General features: G+C 38.7%; 4 protein-coding genes across 5 annotated transcripts; 2 read left to right on the top strand and 2 right to left on the bottom strand.

Moving 5' to 3' along the window:
• LOC109946238 lies at positions 1,841–4,622 on the top strand. Its single transcript, XM_020558976.1, has 2 exons — positions 1,841–3,163; positions 3,398–4,622. Exons 1-2 carry the CDS (start codon positions 2,422–2,424, stop codon positions 3,451–3,453), a joined length of 798 nt encoding a protein of 265 aa, XP_020414565.1. The 5' UTR covers positions 1,841–2,421; the 3' UTR covers positions 3,454–4,622.
• On the top strand, positions 3,459–4,622 carry LOC18783451. The gene has a single exon (XM_020558977.1). The coding sequence runs from the start codon at positions 3,468–3,470 to the stop codon at positions 4,257–4,259; it is 792 nt and encodes a 263-aa protein (XP_020414566.1). The 5' UTR covers positions 3,459–3,467; the 3' UTR covers positions 4,260–4,622.
• Positions 5,387–8,871, bottom strand: LOC18781663 (receptor protein kinase-like protein ZAR1). The gene is made up of 2 exons (XM_007216745.2): positions 7,212–8,871; positions 5,387–6,271 (listed from the first exon to the last, which is right to left on the bottom strand). Exons 1-2 carry the CDS (start codon positions 8,680–8,682, stop codon positions 5,616–5,618), a joined length of 2,127 nt encoding a protein of 708 aa, XP_007216807.1. The 5' UTR covers positions 8,683–8,871; the 3' UTR covers positions 5,387–5,615.
• Positions 12,533–15,314, bottom strand: LOC18782623 (protein PLASTID MOVEMENT IMPAIRED 15). Of its 2 annotated transcripts, none has more exons than XM_007214875.2 (3): positions 15,112–15,314; positions 14,751–14,886; positions 12,533–14,593 (listed from the first exon to the last, which is right to left on the bottom strand). In XM_007214875.2, the coding sequence occupies exons 2-3, from the start codon at positions 14,877–14,879 to the stop codon at positions 12,812–12,814; spliced, it is 1,911 nt and encodes a 636-aa protein (XP_007214937.1). In that variant the 5' UTR covers positions 14,880–14,886; positions 15,112–15,314; the 3' UTR covers positions 12,533–12,811. The 2 variants fall into 2 exon arrangements, with proteins under 2 accessions (XP_007214937.1, XP_020416647.1); XM_020561058.1 differs by having other exon boundaries at positions 12,533–14,590; positions 15,112–15,313.

The raw sequence follows: 16,891 nt of genomic DNA, 5'->3' as shown, positions 1-16,891 counted from the left end.
TATTTTTTGGAGGCGGAGTTGCATATAGTTATCGATGCTGTGGATTTAGCTTGGGAAAAAGGTTGGAATTACTTTTGGATTGAATGTGACTCTTCTCATATGTTCTTTTTCTTTCTTCTTCGTATTGTCGGATACTGTGGTGTGTGCACGTTCTTTGGTTTAACTGTCTTGCTTTACTCTCCCGAATGCATGTTCATGTCACCCATATTTTCCGAGAAGGTAATCTGGTTGCTGATTGTCTAGCTAATTTCGGTGTGAACCATCCAGGGACTTTTTATTAGGGCGATTATCCCCCTTCTATGACTTTTTTTTTTTTTTTCATAACCTTTCTTCTCGACCTAATTAAGGTTTTGCTAGTTTGGTTATTTTCTTCTTTATTAGCGCTTATGCCTACTGTATTTCTTTTCGGGGTTTTGGCTCTTCGTCCCCCTCAGTGTATTATTTTTTTCTCCTTTTTTTTTATTTATAAAAATAATATAGGGAGGTTTGGGGGGGCGGGGGGGCGGGGGGGCACGCTGCTCCTTTAAGTGTATGTCCCTTCTCCTCCGGGATTGAGGGTGGATGCTTACATCCTGTGACTTTACTAAGGAGCTAATCTCGTCTAATCCACTATTATTTAAATTTTTTTAAAAAAATTAAAACTAGTAAGTTAGATGATAAAACCAAATTACTTAATGGGTTTGGTGTTGTGTGATGAGTGTATTATGGTGTACCAGGGCTATTTTTGGTAGTTAAATAGGGTGTGCTTTGTTAATTTGCATTTTGATTTAAATATTATGGTGTACTCAGTTAATTTTATGATTCATTTAACAACATCCTTACTTAATGCATATTTTCCATTATAACATGCAATTCCACCCCTTTCTCCCTTTCCCTTTCCAACTTTTTAATTTAGTGTTCATTCTATGATAAAATACGATATGAAATCGAATATGTCCATTTATGAAAAACTAGCTAAACTTCTAATAACTCATAAGATGAGTTCGTTTGCCAAATATTCAAATCAACTTACTTGGCTCTGTAGCTTTTTCTTCAATGGTTGTCTTCCTTGCCTTCCTTCACTAATGTCTTCCTTAGTTTTTTGGGAGATTTACTATTATACCCAATATATGAGCTCAAATTATACAAAAAATCTCACATGAAATAGACTTTAGAAACACACCCAAAGCTCATTTACAACATAACAAAGAGTCTTTGAACTTTATATAAATTACAAAACTGCCATCGATTTCTTAAAACAAACCCAACCCCAAAACCTCATTAAAAAAAACTCAAAACATTCAATAGGGTATCAAAGTAATTTAACAATCAAAATTAAATTTAATAGGGTCAGCTGTCATTTTTTGGGTTTGTTTATAAAAATTAAATGGTATAGGGTTTATCTATATCATTAGTACTAAGAATGAGTATATAACTAAATATCTTTGTTGCCCATGTAGCTTCTTCCTCTAACATTGATCTAACATGAGGTGGAATGAGACACAATTCATTGTGAATTTCGTCAACAAAGTGGTTTGGGCATTGCATATGTAGCTTCTTCCTCTCAGACTGATAGAAGTGATAAAAAAGATGAAATCGAATAAATTGGTTGACAAATTCCCTAACAGAGAGAAGAATAAGATGACATAGTGATTTGGGAAAACGTGAACAATAACAGTTATGAACCCTAACCCAATCGCCCATAACATGGAGAAGAAACAGGTGAGAGAGAGAGAGATATATATATATATACAGTCTCGATCTCTTGGACTATAGGGGTCCAAGAGATTTGTGGTTACTCACCGTTGGATGTAAATTCAACGGTTCACTCGCTCTTGCACTCCTTTTAAGAAACTTTTTTGAACCATTAGATTAACATCCAATGATAGGTGACCACAATCTCTATATATAAGAAATAGGAAACTATTGGTCCAAATTAGCCTTTTAACTTTTAAAGGCCCAACATGGAATGTAACTCGATAATAAATTCAAGACTCATTACTCCAAATTAAACAAAATTAAGCCATCTTAATTTGTTTTCAGGTCTAAAAATTTACCCATCTTACACAAAAAAGTTAAAATATAAAAATAAAAGTAAAGAACAGCACAACTTTTACCCAAGACTATTAACAACATTCCTCGCATCAAAAAAAAAAAAATTAATAACAACATTCCTTTGAATCTTTGTTGATGGTTGATACTTGTCGAGTTGTCCTACTTGCAATCTAAAAGCTCAATGACGTGGCTCTCCACATGCACGTTCAGGACACCTGTAATGCCAACAAAGCAAAGACACAAGCTTTCCTTTTCTTTTTTCTCTCTCTCTCTCCCACTCTTTTTGCTAAAACTCTTGCTTAAAGCCTCAAATCTCAGCTTAGCACACACTCCGAAAGTCGCCTTCGCTTTACTAGAAACCCACAGATCTCTCTGCAACACAAAAATATGGAGACTTCAGCATCGCCTCCGCCACCAACCACCTCACCCACCAAACCAAAGCTTCGCATTATGTGCAGCTATGGCGGCCACATAGTCCCCAATCCACGCTCCAAGTCCCTCTGCTACATTGGCGGCGACACTCGCATACTCTCAATCGACCCAACCACCGTCTCAACTCTCTCTTCTCTCACATCCCACCTCGCAGCCACTCTCTCTCTCCCCGCACCTCTGTTTCTCAAATACCAACTTCCCCGCCACGACCTCCTCTCCTTAGTCTCTCTCTCCACCGACGACGACCTTCTCATCTTCCTCAACGAGCTTCGCCGCCTCTCCAATTCCGCCTCTCGGATCAGATTGTTTGTGTTTTTCGACAAGACCCATCATCAGTGTAAGGCCATTCAGCACCCAAAGACTGAGTCTTGGTTCATTGATGCGCTGGAGAGTGCTAAGATTGTGATGCAGAAGGGGATGAGGAGTAATGGGTTGGTGGGTTTTGAGGCCGAGAGTCAGAGTCAGAGTGAGTGTTTGAGTGGTGGTGGTAGTAGGAAATTTTTGAGCTGTGGGGTTGGTGGTGGTGGGTCTGTGGCTGCAGAGTCCATTGTGTTGGAGACTGGGTCGTCTTTTGGGTCTACTTCATCTTCAGCTTCTTTGTCTAGTTTGCCCTCTGTTAGAGCTCGAGTTGAGGATGTTATGGCTGGTACATTGCTGGAAAATAGGGTCAAGTGGCTAGGGGGGAGTCCATTGCACGGGATTGCTCTGCTATACTTTGCTCAGTTACTGATCAGCTTTCCATTTTTTTTCGGTTTTCAGCTTCTTTGTTCACTCCTGCTAGAACTGGTATTAGGCTCAGTTTTGAGGAGGATGTTTGACATTAAGGTTCTAGATATTAGAAACTGACTACCCTTTTCTAGATTTCCTAAATTGCATTTTCAGAGCAGTAATGTTAGACGTTTGAATTGGGTTTTGGTTTTGTATGTGGCAGTGAACATAGTGTTGGAGTTGGAAATGGCATTTCTCTTTCACAGACTGACGCAGTGATTAATGTTGCTTCAATGGAGAACAGGGTTTCTTATAACTATGCTGAATCAGATATTAAACTTAGTGATCCTAATTTTTCTGGGATCCAGGTCCAGAAAACAGTTCAGGCGTCTGGATATTATCCAGTGACTTCACAACTGGATCAGCTTCAGCAACCGAAGCTACAATTCGTTCAAGTAGGTACCCATTACATACCCCAGAATCCTGTTGGGATGTTGCCAGTTTCATCATACTACCCAATGTACCATCCGCAGCTGCATCAGCAGCAGCTGCAACACTTACACTATCAGCCCAATCAGCCGTACCCGATATACATCTTGCCTGCTGCACCAGCACAACCTTACAATTTGCCAATGCACGGTAGCTCATACCCTATAGCTCATGGTCATCCCCCGTTGTATCCAAATGCTTCCTGTATCCCTCCCCAAGCAACTCAGAACGAACCTATTAAAGCTGGTGTTTCATCTGATTTTGCTTCACGAGTGTACAGACCAGTCCATTCAGAAATGCCACATCATGGAGGAGTGCCACTTATCAATGTTCCATATGATGGAAATCAGCAACAACCATCAGGTGTTTCTGAAATGCAGCATGAAACTGTTGCTATTGCTTCCAGGGAATCTCCTAAATACAGTAATCAGCCTGATAATGACCCTGCACGTGACCTGATATACAAATCTCAGCCTTCAGCACCGTCATTGGCTTACCAAAGCATGACCAAAGATACAATACATTTATCGGAAGCCTTGACTCAGTTTCATATAGACAACCGTAAACAACAGACTGGGAACTTGGACTCACAATAGTTATACTTTCTAGAAGGAACGATTTTGTGAGATGTTTAGTGGTAACTCCAACTTTCTTTGTTGGCTCTCATTTTGGCATGTGAATGTGTTATTCGTTTGTTGTAGCAACAAAGAACTTGAATCTTCTTTTTCTTCTTTTTTCCCACCTTTTTGTTGTCTGTTCTATGCTGTAATTTGATAGTATATGTATTTAAGTATATACTAGAAGTCACAGAAGAGTGATGCATAAGTTCAATCTAATGTAAGAGGATTTATTTAACTCTTTTAAAGTGCCAATGTGCTAGTATCTCAACCTAATGAATTCGTGTGTGCCGCAAATAGATTTGCTGAAGGACTTAACTTTCTGTTCTCAAATATATGAAATGTAATTGTATGTGTCGCCTCTTTTCAATCTTGGGTATAGGGGTATTGATCTATTGTGTCTGTATCTGTGTAGTCTCTTTTCTGCTGTGAATAAATTAACTGATGCTTTAAGTAGGGTCTCTGGTGTACTTCTGAAATGTAATGTTGGGGATAGGGATATTGATCTATTATTTCTTGATATAGTTAATTCACTTTAACGTAAGTTCTTTTTAAAAGCTGTAAACTTGTCTTGAACTAGAACCGAAAATTGAGATAATGGTTATCCTATGGATAATTCCTGATCGTTGGCCTGTGGCAGTGATCATCATGTTGGTTTTTTTTTTAGCCCCTTTGATGGAGAGCAGAGTATGATGCTCTGGCTTCAGGAACTAAGTCACCCCCATTTTAACATGTGAACCACATTCACCTTCCTCCGTTCCATGCTAAATTTGGTATTCTCTTCTTCCTGTTATCTCTGCTATTTTATCTTTTATCTTTTATCTTAATCTGAGACACCAGAGCATGAAGACATATGCTTCAGAAAGGTGAAATAGCCATGCAGTTTTTTCTTAAGTTGTTTTTCTTTGCTCGGTGTCCTTTCTTTGTGTCTTACCAGTTACTTTGAATGTGTATCAAATCATTCAAATGTAACTTAGGCATGTCCTATATGTTCTTACATTAATCGTTGGTTGGCAGTCAAGCCAATGAGTTTGACTGTCAATTGTTGGTGCTTTGCTTCTGAAGATGGAGTGATGGAGTGATTTTGGCTGCTGCATAAACCAGGGTCAGGAACCGCTAATTGTTCATGTTATTATGACATACAATTTCAAGAGAATAGAATGCAAGAAAACAAATCATTGATTAATTGAACAAAATAAGAAAAACTAGACAGCAGAATTCTTACAAGGAGGCAGAAATATGTACAATTGCCTTATCTGTTGTGCTATATAACTCATGAACATGGCAGTTCCTTTTTATTTGTTTCTGACCTTGCACTAGTTCTCAGTAAGTGGATTAGGCCAACCTGGCCAAATTGTCACAGACAAATCTCATAGAAGGTCTCCCTTCAGGGGCTTTGTGAGCACAAGCAAGAGCCATTTTCAGTACTGCAATAATCTCCTCTTCCATGTCTACATCAGGAGCTAGGAAAGGGTCTAACAGATCAACAAGCGGCTTCCTTTCATCGATGCTGAGCTGAAACCATTGAATCAAATCCATTTCCAAAGAACCAATTCTTTTAAAGGGCATCTTTGCCGAAATCATCTCCAGTATAATTACCCCAAATGAGTAAACATCCCATTTCTGTGATGGCTTGGTAACTTTAGAGGCTTCCGGAGCTTTATAAAAAGGCCCTGCTGCAGCTAGTGAGCTTGCTACCCTTTGCACGTATGGAGAATTCTGAGGTGGTGTTTCAGTCATGATTTGTTCAAGTTGAAATGATGAAGATGAGGAGGATTCTTCAGTTAAATTAGCAAGGCGGCCTAATCCGAAATCGGAGATATGGGGTTCCATGTTTTGTCCAAGCAGTATGTTGCTAGGCCTTAAGTTTCCATGGACATATTTTCTGGGACTGAATTCATGAATATAAGCCAAACCTTTTGCCAAGCCTTTGATGATTCTGAGACGAACAGGCCAAGAAAGAGGTGTGAAGGATACCATTCCAGATTTGCCTAGTGAAGTCATATATCAGATGCTTAGTGTGTTGATAAAAAAAGGTAAAAAGCTCAAGACAAATTAGAAAAGAAAATTATGGAGTTCGATGCTTAATGTGAAGTCATATATCAAATTTTTTTAGAGTTTGACACATCAAATTTTTTTCATCTCGGTCGCATGTACAAAGTTGTTTTTCTTACCAATTTCATGCATGCCGTCAGTCCTTCTGTTAACAAGTCTATTAACTGTTGATGTGGCAACAAATGTGCCATGTAGGCTCACTCATACAATGCCATGTGGTTCACATATTATTAAATAAATAAACATGAATTAATTAATTAAAATCTTAAATTAAAAACAAAACAAAAAAATCCCTCTCTCTCTCTCTCTCTCTCTCTCTCTCTCTCTCTCTCTCTCTCTCTCTCTCTCTCTCTCTCTCTCTCTCTCTCTCTCTCTCTCTCTCTCTCTCTCTCTCTCTCTCGGCCCCCATCAAACCCACACCCCCAACCTCAACGCCACCATACAACCACCCTCATCTCCACCCGAGATCCACCCCCAGCCCCACCCGAGACCCATCCAGATTCTCTCTCTCTCTCTCTCTCTCTGTGCAAATTCAAAAATTGAAAAAGAAAAAAAATTAATAAAACACTTTGCATCTGGGGTATATGTGGACCACGTGGTATCATATGAGTGGATCTACGTGACACATTTGTTGCCACGTCAGCAGTTAACAGACTTGGTAACAGAAAGACTGACGGCATATATGAAATTGGTAAGAAAATCAACTTTGTATATGCAACTAAGACGAAAAAAATTTGATGTATCAAACTCTAAAGTCGGCAAACTTTACTGTAGTAAATTGAAAATTACCCAAAATAAAATATGTATTAACAGGCAGAATGATCAGTTTAAAGTGTCTGAAATTTAATTTTGTTGGTAGAGGTTGGGGAAGGTTACCATGAATTGCAGAAGCAAGGTCACCATTAGGGATATAATCATATATGAGCAGTTTCTCATCAACAGACCAGCAATATGCTAAAAGAGTCACAATGTTTTGATGTCTGATCTTTCCAATTGCTTCAATTGCAGTTTGAAATTCCCTGAACCTTTGGGAACCTCCATCTCCCAATCTTCTCACTGCTAGGGTTCTTCCGTCTTCAAGAACAACTTTATACACAATCCCAATTCCACTTTCACCCAAAAGAAAAGCAGATGCTTTCAACAGTTGCTCAAGATCTAAGTTCACCTGTAGGTCCACTTGCACAAAATGGTAGTGCTCCAGATTCTCTGATAGGGTCTCCAAGCCATCTTTTGCAAAGCAAGAAAAGTCTTTTCTGGCCATAAATTTCTGCTCAAAGTTGCATCCAACAAAATGTTCACTTACTTTACAAGCACAAACCTTCTTGTACCAGTTGGAGAATAACAGCCCAGCAATGCAGATTCCAATCATGACACCTGCAATGACAGTAATTACAAAGATACCTGAGCTTGAGTTGCTGTGTTTCCCATTCATACCAGAGCTTCGACCTGTATTTTGAGGCTGGTTGTTAATCAAGGACTGAGAATTTGAGCCTGGACTGCTAGAAGGACATGAAATCTTCGATGGGAGTCCACAGAGCAAAGGGTTTCCTACAAAAGCTGTTGGACCTAAATTGATCAGAGCACCATTCTGTGGAATAGGTCCACTGAGATTGTTGTAACTGAGATCAATGTAAACTGTCTCAGGCAGGGCTCCTAGGCTTGCTGGAATCGAACCGTTGAAGAAGTTGTGAGACATATCAAGGGTTGCTCTTAAACTTGACAAGTTGCTCATGTCCTCAGGGATTGAACCGCTGAGATTATTGAAGGAAATATTGAGCTTTTGAAGACTAACCAAACTGGTTCCTATACCATCTGGAAGGGAACCAGAGAAATGGTTTTCACCGAAAACAAGCATCTTTAGTCTCTTGCATTGAACTATAGATGAAGGTATTGAACCATTGAATGAATTTTGTGAAAGATCTAATGTTTGCAGGTAACTGAGCTTCCCTATCTCAGCTGGAACCGAACCAGATAATGAATTTCCTGATAGCACCAAGCTCTGCAGATCTTTTGCATTGAAAAGCTCACATGGCAAGCTTCCGAAGAGCTCATTGCTCCGGAGATTCAGATGGCGGATTGCAGAGAGGTTTCCAAGAGCAGGAGAGAAAATCCCATAAAGATTTCTGCTTGGAATGCTGAGAGATACAACTTTGTCTTGTCTGCATGCGACTCCAGTCCATGAACATGGGGTTTGGTCTGAAGAGTTCCAGTTACTCAGAGAGCCTTCAGGGTAGTGTGTTAAGGATTCTTTGAATGAAAGTAGAGCCAATCCTTCTTCGTTTACACAACTTATAAACGCAAGAGAGTTGCATAGAAGGAAAACCAAGTAAAGCACTTGCAAAACCATCTTAGCAAAAGCAAAGTTCTTGCCAAAGAAGAAATCAAAATGCCAAGGAGCAAGCTGGGTTTTATGAGGACTGATGAAGGGAAGCAAAAACAGATGGAGAGAGAGAGAGAGAGAGATGACATAAACAAGTTTATTCTTGCTGATTCTTCAAGGACATGTATGTAAAGTAGGCATTAGTGGTGACCAAGAAAAAAGGTGATGCTGACTATAATCTCTACTAAGAGAGTAAGTAAAACGTTGCTTTTTGTGGGCCCTCCTTACTGCTAATTAGATATAAACACGATGTTTTTTGGGAGACTTTGGAAAAGCCCAAAGGAGAGAGAAAATTTTTAAAACAAGCAAAAATGGACAAAATTGCCCTTATTTATTTTTTGATTTCTTAAGAAATCCTTTACATTTGCATGTCTTTGGTTTGAAAGTTGAGAGGTTATTCTGTCTTTTTTCAAAAAGCTTTGGCTTTTTCCAAAAGTGAAAGTTTTTTTATGGGTAAAACCTAAATTTACTATGTTTTTTTGTCTCTTAAAACCACTCAAAGAAGGTGATTGATTTGTTGTAATCTCCGAATATGAATAAATGCATTTCTTCAAACTTGAGCGTAGGATATATGCTTGAATTTATTGTCAGCCATGAAGAGGTTCCTTTGATTGCTAATCATTATAGGGAGGCGTGGTCCGTCTTTAGTTACTAAGCGCAATTGGAGGCGATGTTTGTGTGTGTATTGATTGCCGCTGAAAGTGCAAGGGAAAGATTTGGTGTGGTCAATTTTAGTTTGACCAACCCATGGGCATCCATGGCCCAGCAAATTGACTTAAGGAAAATCCAGCCATGAGACAACGGAGTCTGAAGACTGGAGCAGAACAAGCTTGGTAAGTCTTCTCTCCTCTTCATCATGTTTTGGTGTTTGCACCACAAATAAAATAAAAAATACCTTTTTCCCCTTAAACATGGTCCATATATCGTAGTTGTTAACCAAATGTCTGACTCTTGGTTAGCACCTGTACTGGATCTAAATATTTGTTAGATAATCACTGGATTTAAAAACCCTACGCAATTAGGAAATGAATAAACAATGTATATCGAGCTAACACTCTCCCTCACGTGTAGTGTAGCCCTCATCCATCCTCCATGTAGAGAGACAGAGGTCGGGAATGGCTATTGAAGGCAGTGGCGGATCCAGGATTCAAAAGTCAGATAGGCGAAACTTATCTTAAAAACTCGACGGTACAAGTAAATTTTATTTATAAAAATAAAAAGATACACCTAGTCGGGAGGGACGTAATGAGCCTTACTCTCAAATATGCATCTATATACATAAATAAAAGCTTAACAATAAATAAATAAATAAATGCAATGCAACACAAAACTAAACTATTTAAATCTAAAACTTTACTCTACAAGGCTTATAAATCTTAAATTCCTCAATTATCTCTGCATTATCGATACTATTAGCAAACTCTCTTTTAATGTGGAGGATTATGCAATCAGCAAGGAATTCATCAGCTTTGGTGCTCCGAAGTCTATTGTTAATAATTCTCATACATGAAAAAGCTCGTTCTGTTGTTGCTGTAGAAATAGGAAGAGTCAACACCAACCGAATCAACCTGTAAAGCAAATGGTAGTTTTGTACTAAAGTTATTTCCACCAATTGTTGACATAACTAAGGAAAACTCCCAAATTATAATTCATTCCTAATTAAACCCTAGAATACTCAATTTCAAATTAAAATTAAAATTAAAATGCATACATTTATTTTAAGAAAACCCCAATAGAAGAAGATAATTAAATAGGAGAGAATAAGAAGAATACTTATTGGCCTTAGATATGAGAAGATGCTGCCAAGAGAGAGAGTCAAGAGAATAAGCTGCCGAGGAAAATGATTTGGGACTGTCGACTAATGCACAGCCGAAAGGGAATTGACTGCTAATATTGCTTGTCTCCCCCGCTCTCCAAGTATTTAGCTCCACATTTCCAGCTGGAAGGAATGGACACGTGTTAGGCTCTGCCTATGTCCTTGCTCATGTAACTCTTTTAGTTGTTTTATCTTTGGCACTAGCAGTGTTTTGCTTTTGCCCCTTGTTAAATTTGGTTGGTTTTTAACCTTGGCACCATGTTGTTTCCCTTTGTGGCTGGGCCCTCTTGATTTGTAGCTTTGTAGCGGTTTTTTTGTCGTCTATTGAATGCAACACTTCAGTTCAAGAATATTGCTTCCCTTTTTTGTATTTTTTTATTATTATTATTTATTTATTTTTAAGTTTGACTGGGCCATCTCATAACACATGTGTAGGCTAGTTGTAATTCCACCCCCCCCCCCCCCCCAATCCCCCCTCCCCTCTTTTTTTTATAAGTTTGAGTGGGCCATAACACATGCGGGTTGCTTTTAAGTTTGGGTAGGCATGGGTTCACACTATCACATGGGCTTGGTAGGAATAGCTTTGCTTAAATATGAGTTTTTTTTTAGTGAAAAAATTTGGGGTAGACAGTGCCTACCCTACCCTTGCTGTAGGACCGCCACTGATTGAAGGCTTGGACTTTAGAGGTTTCGAACCTAGGACCCCTTGGATTCCAAAAGCTTAGAGCACCTCCACCTCAAAGAGCAAGGGCAAGGCAAAGGCAAGGCAAGGTTTGTCACTATTCACATGAATAGTGGCAACCCTTGCCATTTTTGTTTCCACCCAAAAGGGCAAGGGCAAGGGCAATTACTATTCATTTTAATTTATTTTCTATACTTAAACCATTAAATTTGGCATGGGAAGGGAAGAATATGATTAGGTATTTATATATAAAAAATTCTGAAATTTTTTATTTTTTTAATTATTTTTTTCGTTGCTGACGTCATTGCCTTTGGGCCTACCCAGGCTTGTGGACCCCATCAACTGCCTGGTCTTGACGTCGCTTGCTGGAGCCAATTGCTGGGCCTAGGCCCCCTCCTGCCAGGGCAAAAGAGGAGCGCTGGAAGTGCTCTTAGTTAGCAAGCCCCCTCTAAAATTTTTTGTTTTTTAAATTTTTTTTCGTTGTTGACGTCAACAAGCCCAGGAAAGATTTGCCTTTGGGCCTGCCCAAGCTTGTGGACCCCATCAACTGCCTGGTATTGACGTTGCGTGCTGGAGCCAATTGCTGGGCCTAGGCCCCCTCCTGCCTGGGCAAAAGAGGAGCGCTGGAAGTGCTCTTAGTTAGCAAGCCTCCTCTGAAATTTTTGGTTTTTTAAATTTTTTTGCCTTTGGGCCTGCCCAGGCTTGTGGACCCCATCAATTGCCCGATCTTGACGTTGCGTGCTAGAGCCAATTGCTGGGCCTAGACCCCTCCCTGCCCGGGCAAAAGAGGAGCGTTGGAAGTGCTCTTAGGGTAATAGGAAACGATAAACGGTGTACATCATGTAACATGTTTCAAATTGAGAGTCAAGTGTGTTTTAGCAATTCAAGTACAGATAACATTAAATAAAATAATTGTGGAAGTTCCTTCCAATTCTAGCCTTGATCAAAATAAAACAATCTTGGTGTATCATTAATCTGCTTTGACCTCTGTGTTACTGTGCACTACTTATATTTGTGTTCACTTGTGCTGAACTTTGATAGGCACCATCTCTGATTAAATATGTTGTAGATAGATAACAAACCAAGTATACAGGAAAGGCTACAGGAGTTTTTATCTTTCTTTTTTTCCTGCCTCTGATCTCCTACCTATGATGCATTTAGACTATTATTTTCTCATCTTTGTTCTTTTCGTCTCATCATATTTATTTCCTGAGCTAAAATTTCACTGGTAGACGGTCAGTTTGTATACAACAATAGAGCAGCATATTCAGAATACTTCAAGGCAGAACGTACCGAAAACACATCTGAAATAAGACTTCTATCAATGAGCATGACCACAACAATGACCTCTTCTTTTTATTGACACAAAAGCATTTAACATACAATTACATACATGAATGTGCCAGACTCTAAGCCCACAGCTATACGCTTGGACATCTATCTCACACGCTTGCGGTAAGTCAAAAGCTAATGGAGCAGTACTTATTTGAAAAAAGCAAAGCTACAAGCTCCCAAAGCTCAAATTATGTGAGTGTAATTTATTCATTTGATAGACTAGATTCATTTGGCCAATGAGTATGTAGTAAACTTCAAATAGCTCACACTTCTTTCGCAATTTTCTTACCACTAAAAATCTTGGCCAGATTAGGCATTACCCTTTTTTTCTTCTGGATTGGGAAAGTATTCCGAGCTCCAGGAGAAGCAGATTTTCTGTACTTAGCTCGCCTGGATGGAGTCAAGTTTCCATTACTTTTCATAGATTTTCTAGGCTGTGCTTGTTGTCGGTTTTCGTATACTGCATTTCTCTCCCGCTTTTGTCCCAAGTTCTGTAATTCTCCTTCAACCCTCATCTTTCTAGAAAGCTGTCTTTCTGCTCTATAGGTCACTTGCTCTTCCTGCACTCTCATCTCTTTGAGATCTCTAAGAGATAGGTCTATCTTTATCAATATTTCCTTCTCACTGGCCTTTAGAGCTTCAATCCATGCCTGAGCTGCTGCCACCTTTTTATCGGCAATTTCTTCAGCCCCAGCTGCACGTCCAGTCAGATAGTCGTATTCGAACTTGGATATGGTAATTGAAGAACTACTCTGTGATTCAAAAGCTCTAGCTCTTATGGTATCCTCAATAAGACCTTTGAGATTTTCAAGAGTTACAGCTTCTGATGATTTGACTGTTTCAAGCTCTTCCATTGCAGCCTGTAATTTTTCCTCAGTCGAGTCTATCTCAGATTCCATTTTCAGAATTTCTGACTTGATGGTTGCAGCCTCTTCACAAGCAAGCTCCTTTTCTTTCCTTGCAGCCTCTGCTTCTGTTTTAAGCTTTTCAAGAGTGAGAGAAAGATTGGATGCCATTGATTTTGCTTTTTCTTCAGATGCAGATACAGCTTCCAGCTTGGCTTTTGCTCTGAGAAGCTTTGAATTGAGACTTTTAACAGTTAAATCCGATTTCTCTTCTGTTTTCCTTAATCGAGCGGTCTCATCTGTTAAATGCTTAAGCTCACTTCTTATGATATCCATGGAGGCCATGAACTGAAAACCTTCTACTTTCACTGCGGCCAATTCTTTCTTTGCCACCTCTAGTTCTTCTGTGACTGAATGTAACAATGGTGAACCTTCCAAGTCCTCTCCTCTACGAAAACTAGGTTCTGAGCGACTCAAGCTATCAATCCTTTGAATCCTTTTGTCCATTTCTTTAACTAGCTTCAGTTCATTTTGTAACACAACCACATCAGACATTGTGACAGATAATTTAGTTTCAAGCTCTTTGGAGGAATCAATCTCTTCAATCACATCTTTCATTTTTTTCCTGGTTTCCTCCACTGCAAATGAGAATTGATTGGCTTCCTTTTCTCTCTCAGCTTCAATATCTGCAAATTCTCTTGAAGCTTCAATCCGGGCCAACTCAGTTAGCACTTGCTCTTCATTGGCATCCTCAATCTCCTTCCTGATTGCTTCCACTGAGCTTGTATAAAGCAACATCTTTGTATTTGCGGCCTCAGTTTGCTTCTCTGCCTGCGATTTCTCTTCTAAAACAGAAGCCACATCAAGCTTAAGCATGCTGAGTTCCTGCCTCACAAGTTCCAATTCTCTCATCACGTCTGCATATTGTTGATTCTCCACCTCCCCAAGAGCCAACACCTGATCTTCACGCTTATTTCCACGCCTTCTCGACTTCTTTAGTACTTCAATCTCTCGTGTATGTGACTTTGCATTGGAGTTTGATTCCTCAATCACAGAAGAGAGATCTTTGGCTCTCCTGTACACTTCATATAGCTCAGATTCTGCCTGTGCTTTTACCAAATCTGTGTCTGTTCTGTATTCTTTGAACCGACCCATGTCCCGGCGCGCCATATGGAGTTCTCTTGCTATTGAAGAAGACTTCTTAGGAAATTAGCAGACACAGATAGAGAAACAGAAAGATCAGAAGGAATGCAGATTGGTGTTATGCTTACATAGTGAAAGAAACTAAAACATCTGTGAAATGGGGTTTTTCCATAGTTTCAAGAGCTGTAATTTGCTGAGTTATATATATATATACCTCTGAGAAATCTATCTCTGCTTTCTTCAGTGAAGGACTAGCTTCAAGAATCCTATCTTCATATAGATTGTTGGCTTTTCTAAATGACCCAATTCTTCTTCTTCTGCTATCAAACTCTCCTCTACTCATATTAAACCTGTTTTTAACACTCATGCATGACATTTCTGTTAACTTCTCAAAAACCCAAATAACTTTTTTCTCTGCTCAAATTGGAATGAAATTCTAATAAATAAATAAAACTAGAATCCAAACTTGCTTTTCCTGATACTATTGCACAGATATTCTCTTCATCAAACTCAAATGCAAGCAAAAAAAAAGCAACCAAAAGTAACAATCTTGAAACATACTCAGAAATGTGTACCTTGTGAGAGTGAACTTCGTTCCTGGAAAGCCAGAGAACTTGAGCTAGCCTTTTTCTTTGTCAGACCGTTTTATCTTTATTCGGTTCAAAGAGGGAACAAAGATAAAACAGCAAGAGTTGCTTGTGTCCTGAGCTCCGGATGTTTGGCTGATATTGGAACTATCGCCAGCCATCTAATCCATTTGTTCTTTTTCTTTTCTTCCCACATTTAAAATGTTTTTTCAAATATTATTGACCCAATTTTGGTGCAAGCCGAAAAGGTCATGGGTAAAATTCCCACTCGAGGGTTTTACAACGTAGCTTCAAATTTTCCCAAGTTGTCAATTTTATTAGGTTTAGAATCAATGTCCCTTAAATACGCATATAGATTTCACTTACTTGGAACAGTGGTCCACCCATTCGTACAATGACACAGAATGTCCTGCCAGCTAGTGAAAAAAATTTGTTCATATGTTTATGTTGCCAAACATGATATACCGAAGAATATCCTCAACTAATTACAGTCTTTCTTTTAAAAGAAAATTTCATTTTGGTCTATGTAGTTTGTCCGTTTTACCATTTTGATCCTCATAGTTTAAATTTTGTCAATTTATCATTGTAGTTTAAATTTGGAGCAATTCGATGACAGTTTTCAATTTTGTCAAATTTCCTTAAATTCCGTTAAGTTTTGACCATGTACCTCTCATATGGAGGGGTACTTTAGCCATCGAACGGTAAAACACAACCTAAAGCTCTTCCCAATCACTGTAGGCGTGATACTGAGGATTAGGGTTTTGAAAAAATGTTGCATCCCTAGGTTAAATTTTGGGTGAATTTGGAGGAATTTGACTCAAAATACCCCTCTACGCGAGGGGCAAGTGGTCAAACTTAATGAAATTCGGAGAGATTTGATAGAAATTTGACACGTGTCATTGAATTGCTCTGAATTGAAAACTACAAGGATAAAATTAATAAAATTGAAAGCAAAAAAGATAAAATTGACAAAATTATAACTACAAAGTGGTTAAACCGACAAACTAAAATGACTTTTTACTTTTCTTTTAAAGGTGTGTTAAGAATATGTGTCCTAAATGAGAAATAAAAGCTTTTTATTAATATTTTAAATGAATTGAGCCTCTTCATCTATTTCAATTCTTAAGGGTTAATATGGTTTCACCCAATAACAATGTGTTATCTACGTATTAGATTCAATTAACACCATGAATGAGAAAGTATATTGAGAGTATTTTTCTCACATGAAAAAGTAAAAGTCTTGCATTAATAGTTGAAACGATCTTGAGATTTTTCACTCAATGGCAATTGATTTTACAAGTCGTGTTGATATGCGCGCCCTGCAGGCCTCTTTATTCTATTTTGTTTACATGTGTTTTCGGCTAGCTAGCTATGAGGTTATTGTACCACTATTTGCATGGATATGTTCACCGTCGCAATATGCATTTTATTTTATTTTATTTTATTTTATTGGTCGGAAACTGTTTGCCTGAAATGTCAACATAATGTGAACAATAGAAAGATTGTTTTTGGATGAATTGAATAAGGAAATGGGCAAAAGACAAATCATATATGACAAAGCTGGTTTTGGCAGGAGTGCAAAATGACACATTATGGACATTTGGATCTACTGACGTGTCTTAGAAATCGAAGGCAGAAGACCTGCCACGTCTTTGCATGCCAAACCATACGACCGCATAAAGCATAAACCAAAGAGGGTTGTTTTGTTTTCCGCTTCAAGACGCATTGTGACGGATTCAGGTTCTTTGGTTATAGGGTGTAAAAGTTT

The sequence above is a fragment of the Prunus persica genome, chromosome G3 (assembly GCF_000346465.2).
Source record: "Prunus persica cultivar Lovell chromosome G3, Prunus_persica_NCBIv2, whole genome shotgun sequence".
In the NCBI taxonomy this organism is placed as follows: domain Eukaryota; kingdom Viridiplantae; phylum Streptophyta; class Magnoliopsida; order Rosales; family Rosaceae; genus Prunus; species Prunus persica.
The sequence above is the reverse complement of the archived record's forward strand: the minus strand, read 5'-3'. Positions and strand labels throughout refer to the sequence as shown.

What these genes read in the sequence shown, in the direction of transcription:
- LOC109946238 (XM_020558976.1), top strand. Translation starts at nt 2,422, where the DNA reads ATGGAGACTTCAGCATCGCCTCCGCCACCAACCACCTCACCCACCAAA. An exon ending in AGGGGGGAGTCCATTGCACG is followed by an intron (nt 3,164 to 3,397) that starts GGATTGCTCTGC and finishes TGTATGTGGCAG; the next exon opens with TGAACATAGTGTTGGAGTTG.
- LOC18781663 (XM_007216745.2), bottom strand. Translation starts at nt 8,682, where the DNA reads ATGGTTTTGCAAGTGCTTTACTTGGTTTTCCTTCTATGCAACTCTCTT. An exon ending in CCTTGCTTCTGCAATTCATG is followed by an intron (nt 6,272 to 7,211) that starts GTAACCTTCCCC and finishes TGACTTCACTAG; the next exon opens with GCAAATCTGGAATGGTATCC.
- LOC18782623 (XM_007214875.2), bottom strand. Translation starts at nt 14,879, where the DNA reads ATGAGTAGAGGAGAGTTTGATAGCAGAAGAAGAAGAATTGGGTCATTT. An exon ending in CAGAGATAGATTTCTCAGAG is followed by an intron (nt 14,594 to 14,750) that starts GTATATATATAT and finishes TAATTTCCTAAG; the next exon opens with AAGTCTTCTTCAATAGCAAG.
- LOC18783451 (XM_020558977.1), top strand. Translation starts at nt 3,468, where the DNA reads ATGGAGAACAGGGTTTCTTATAACTATGCTGAATCAGATATTAAACTT.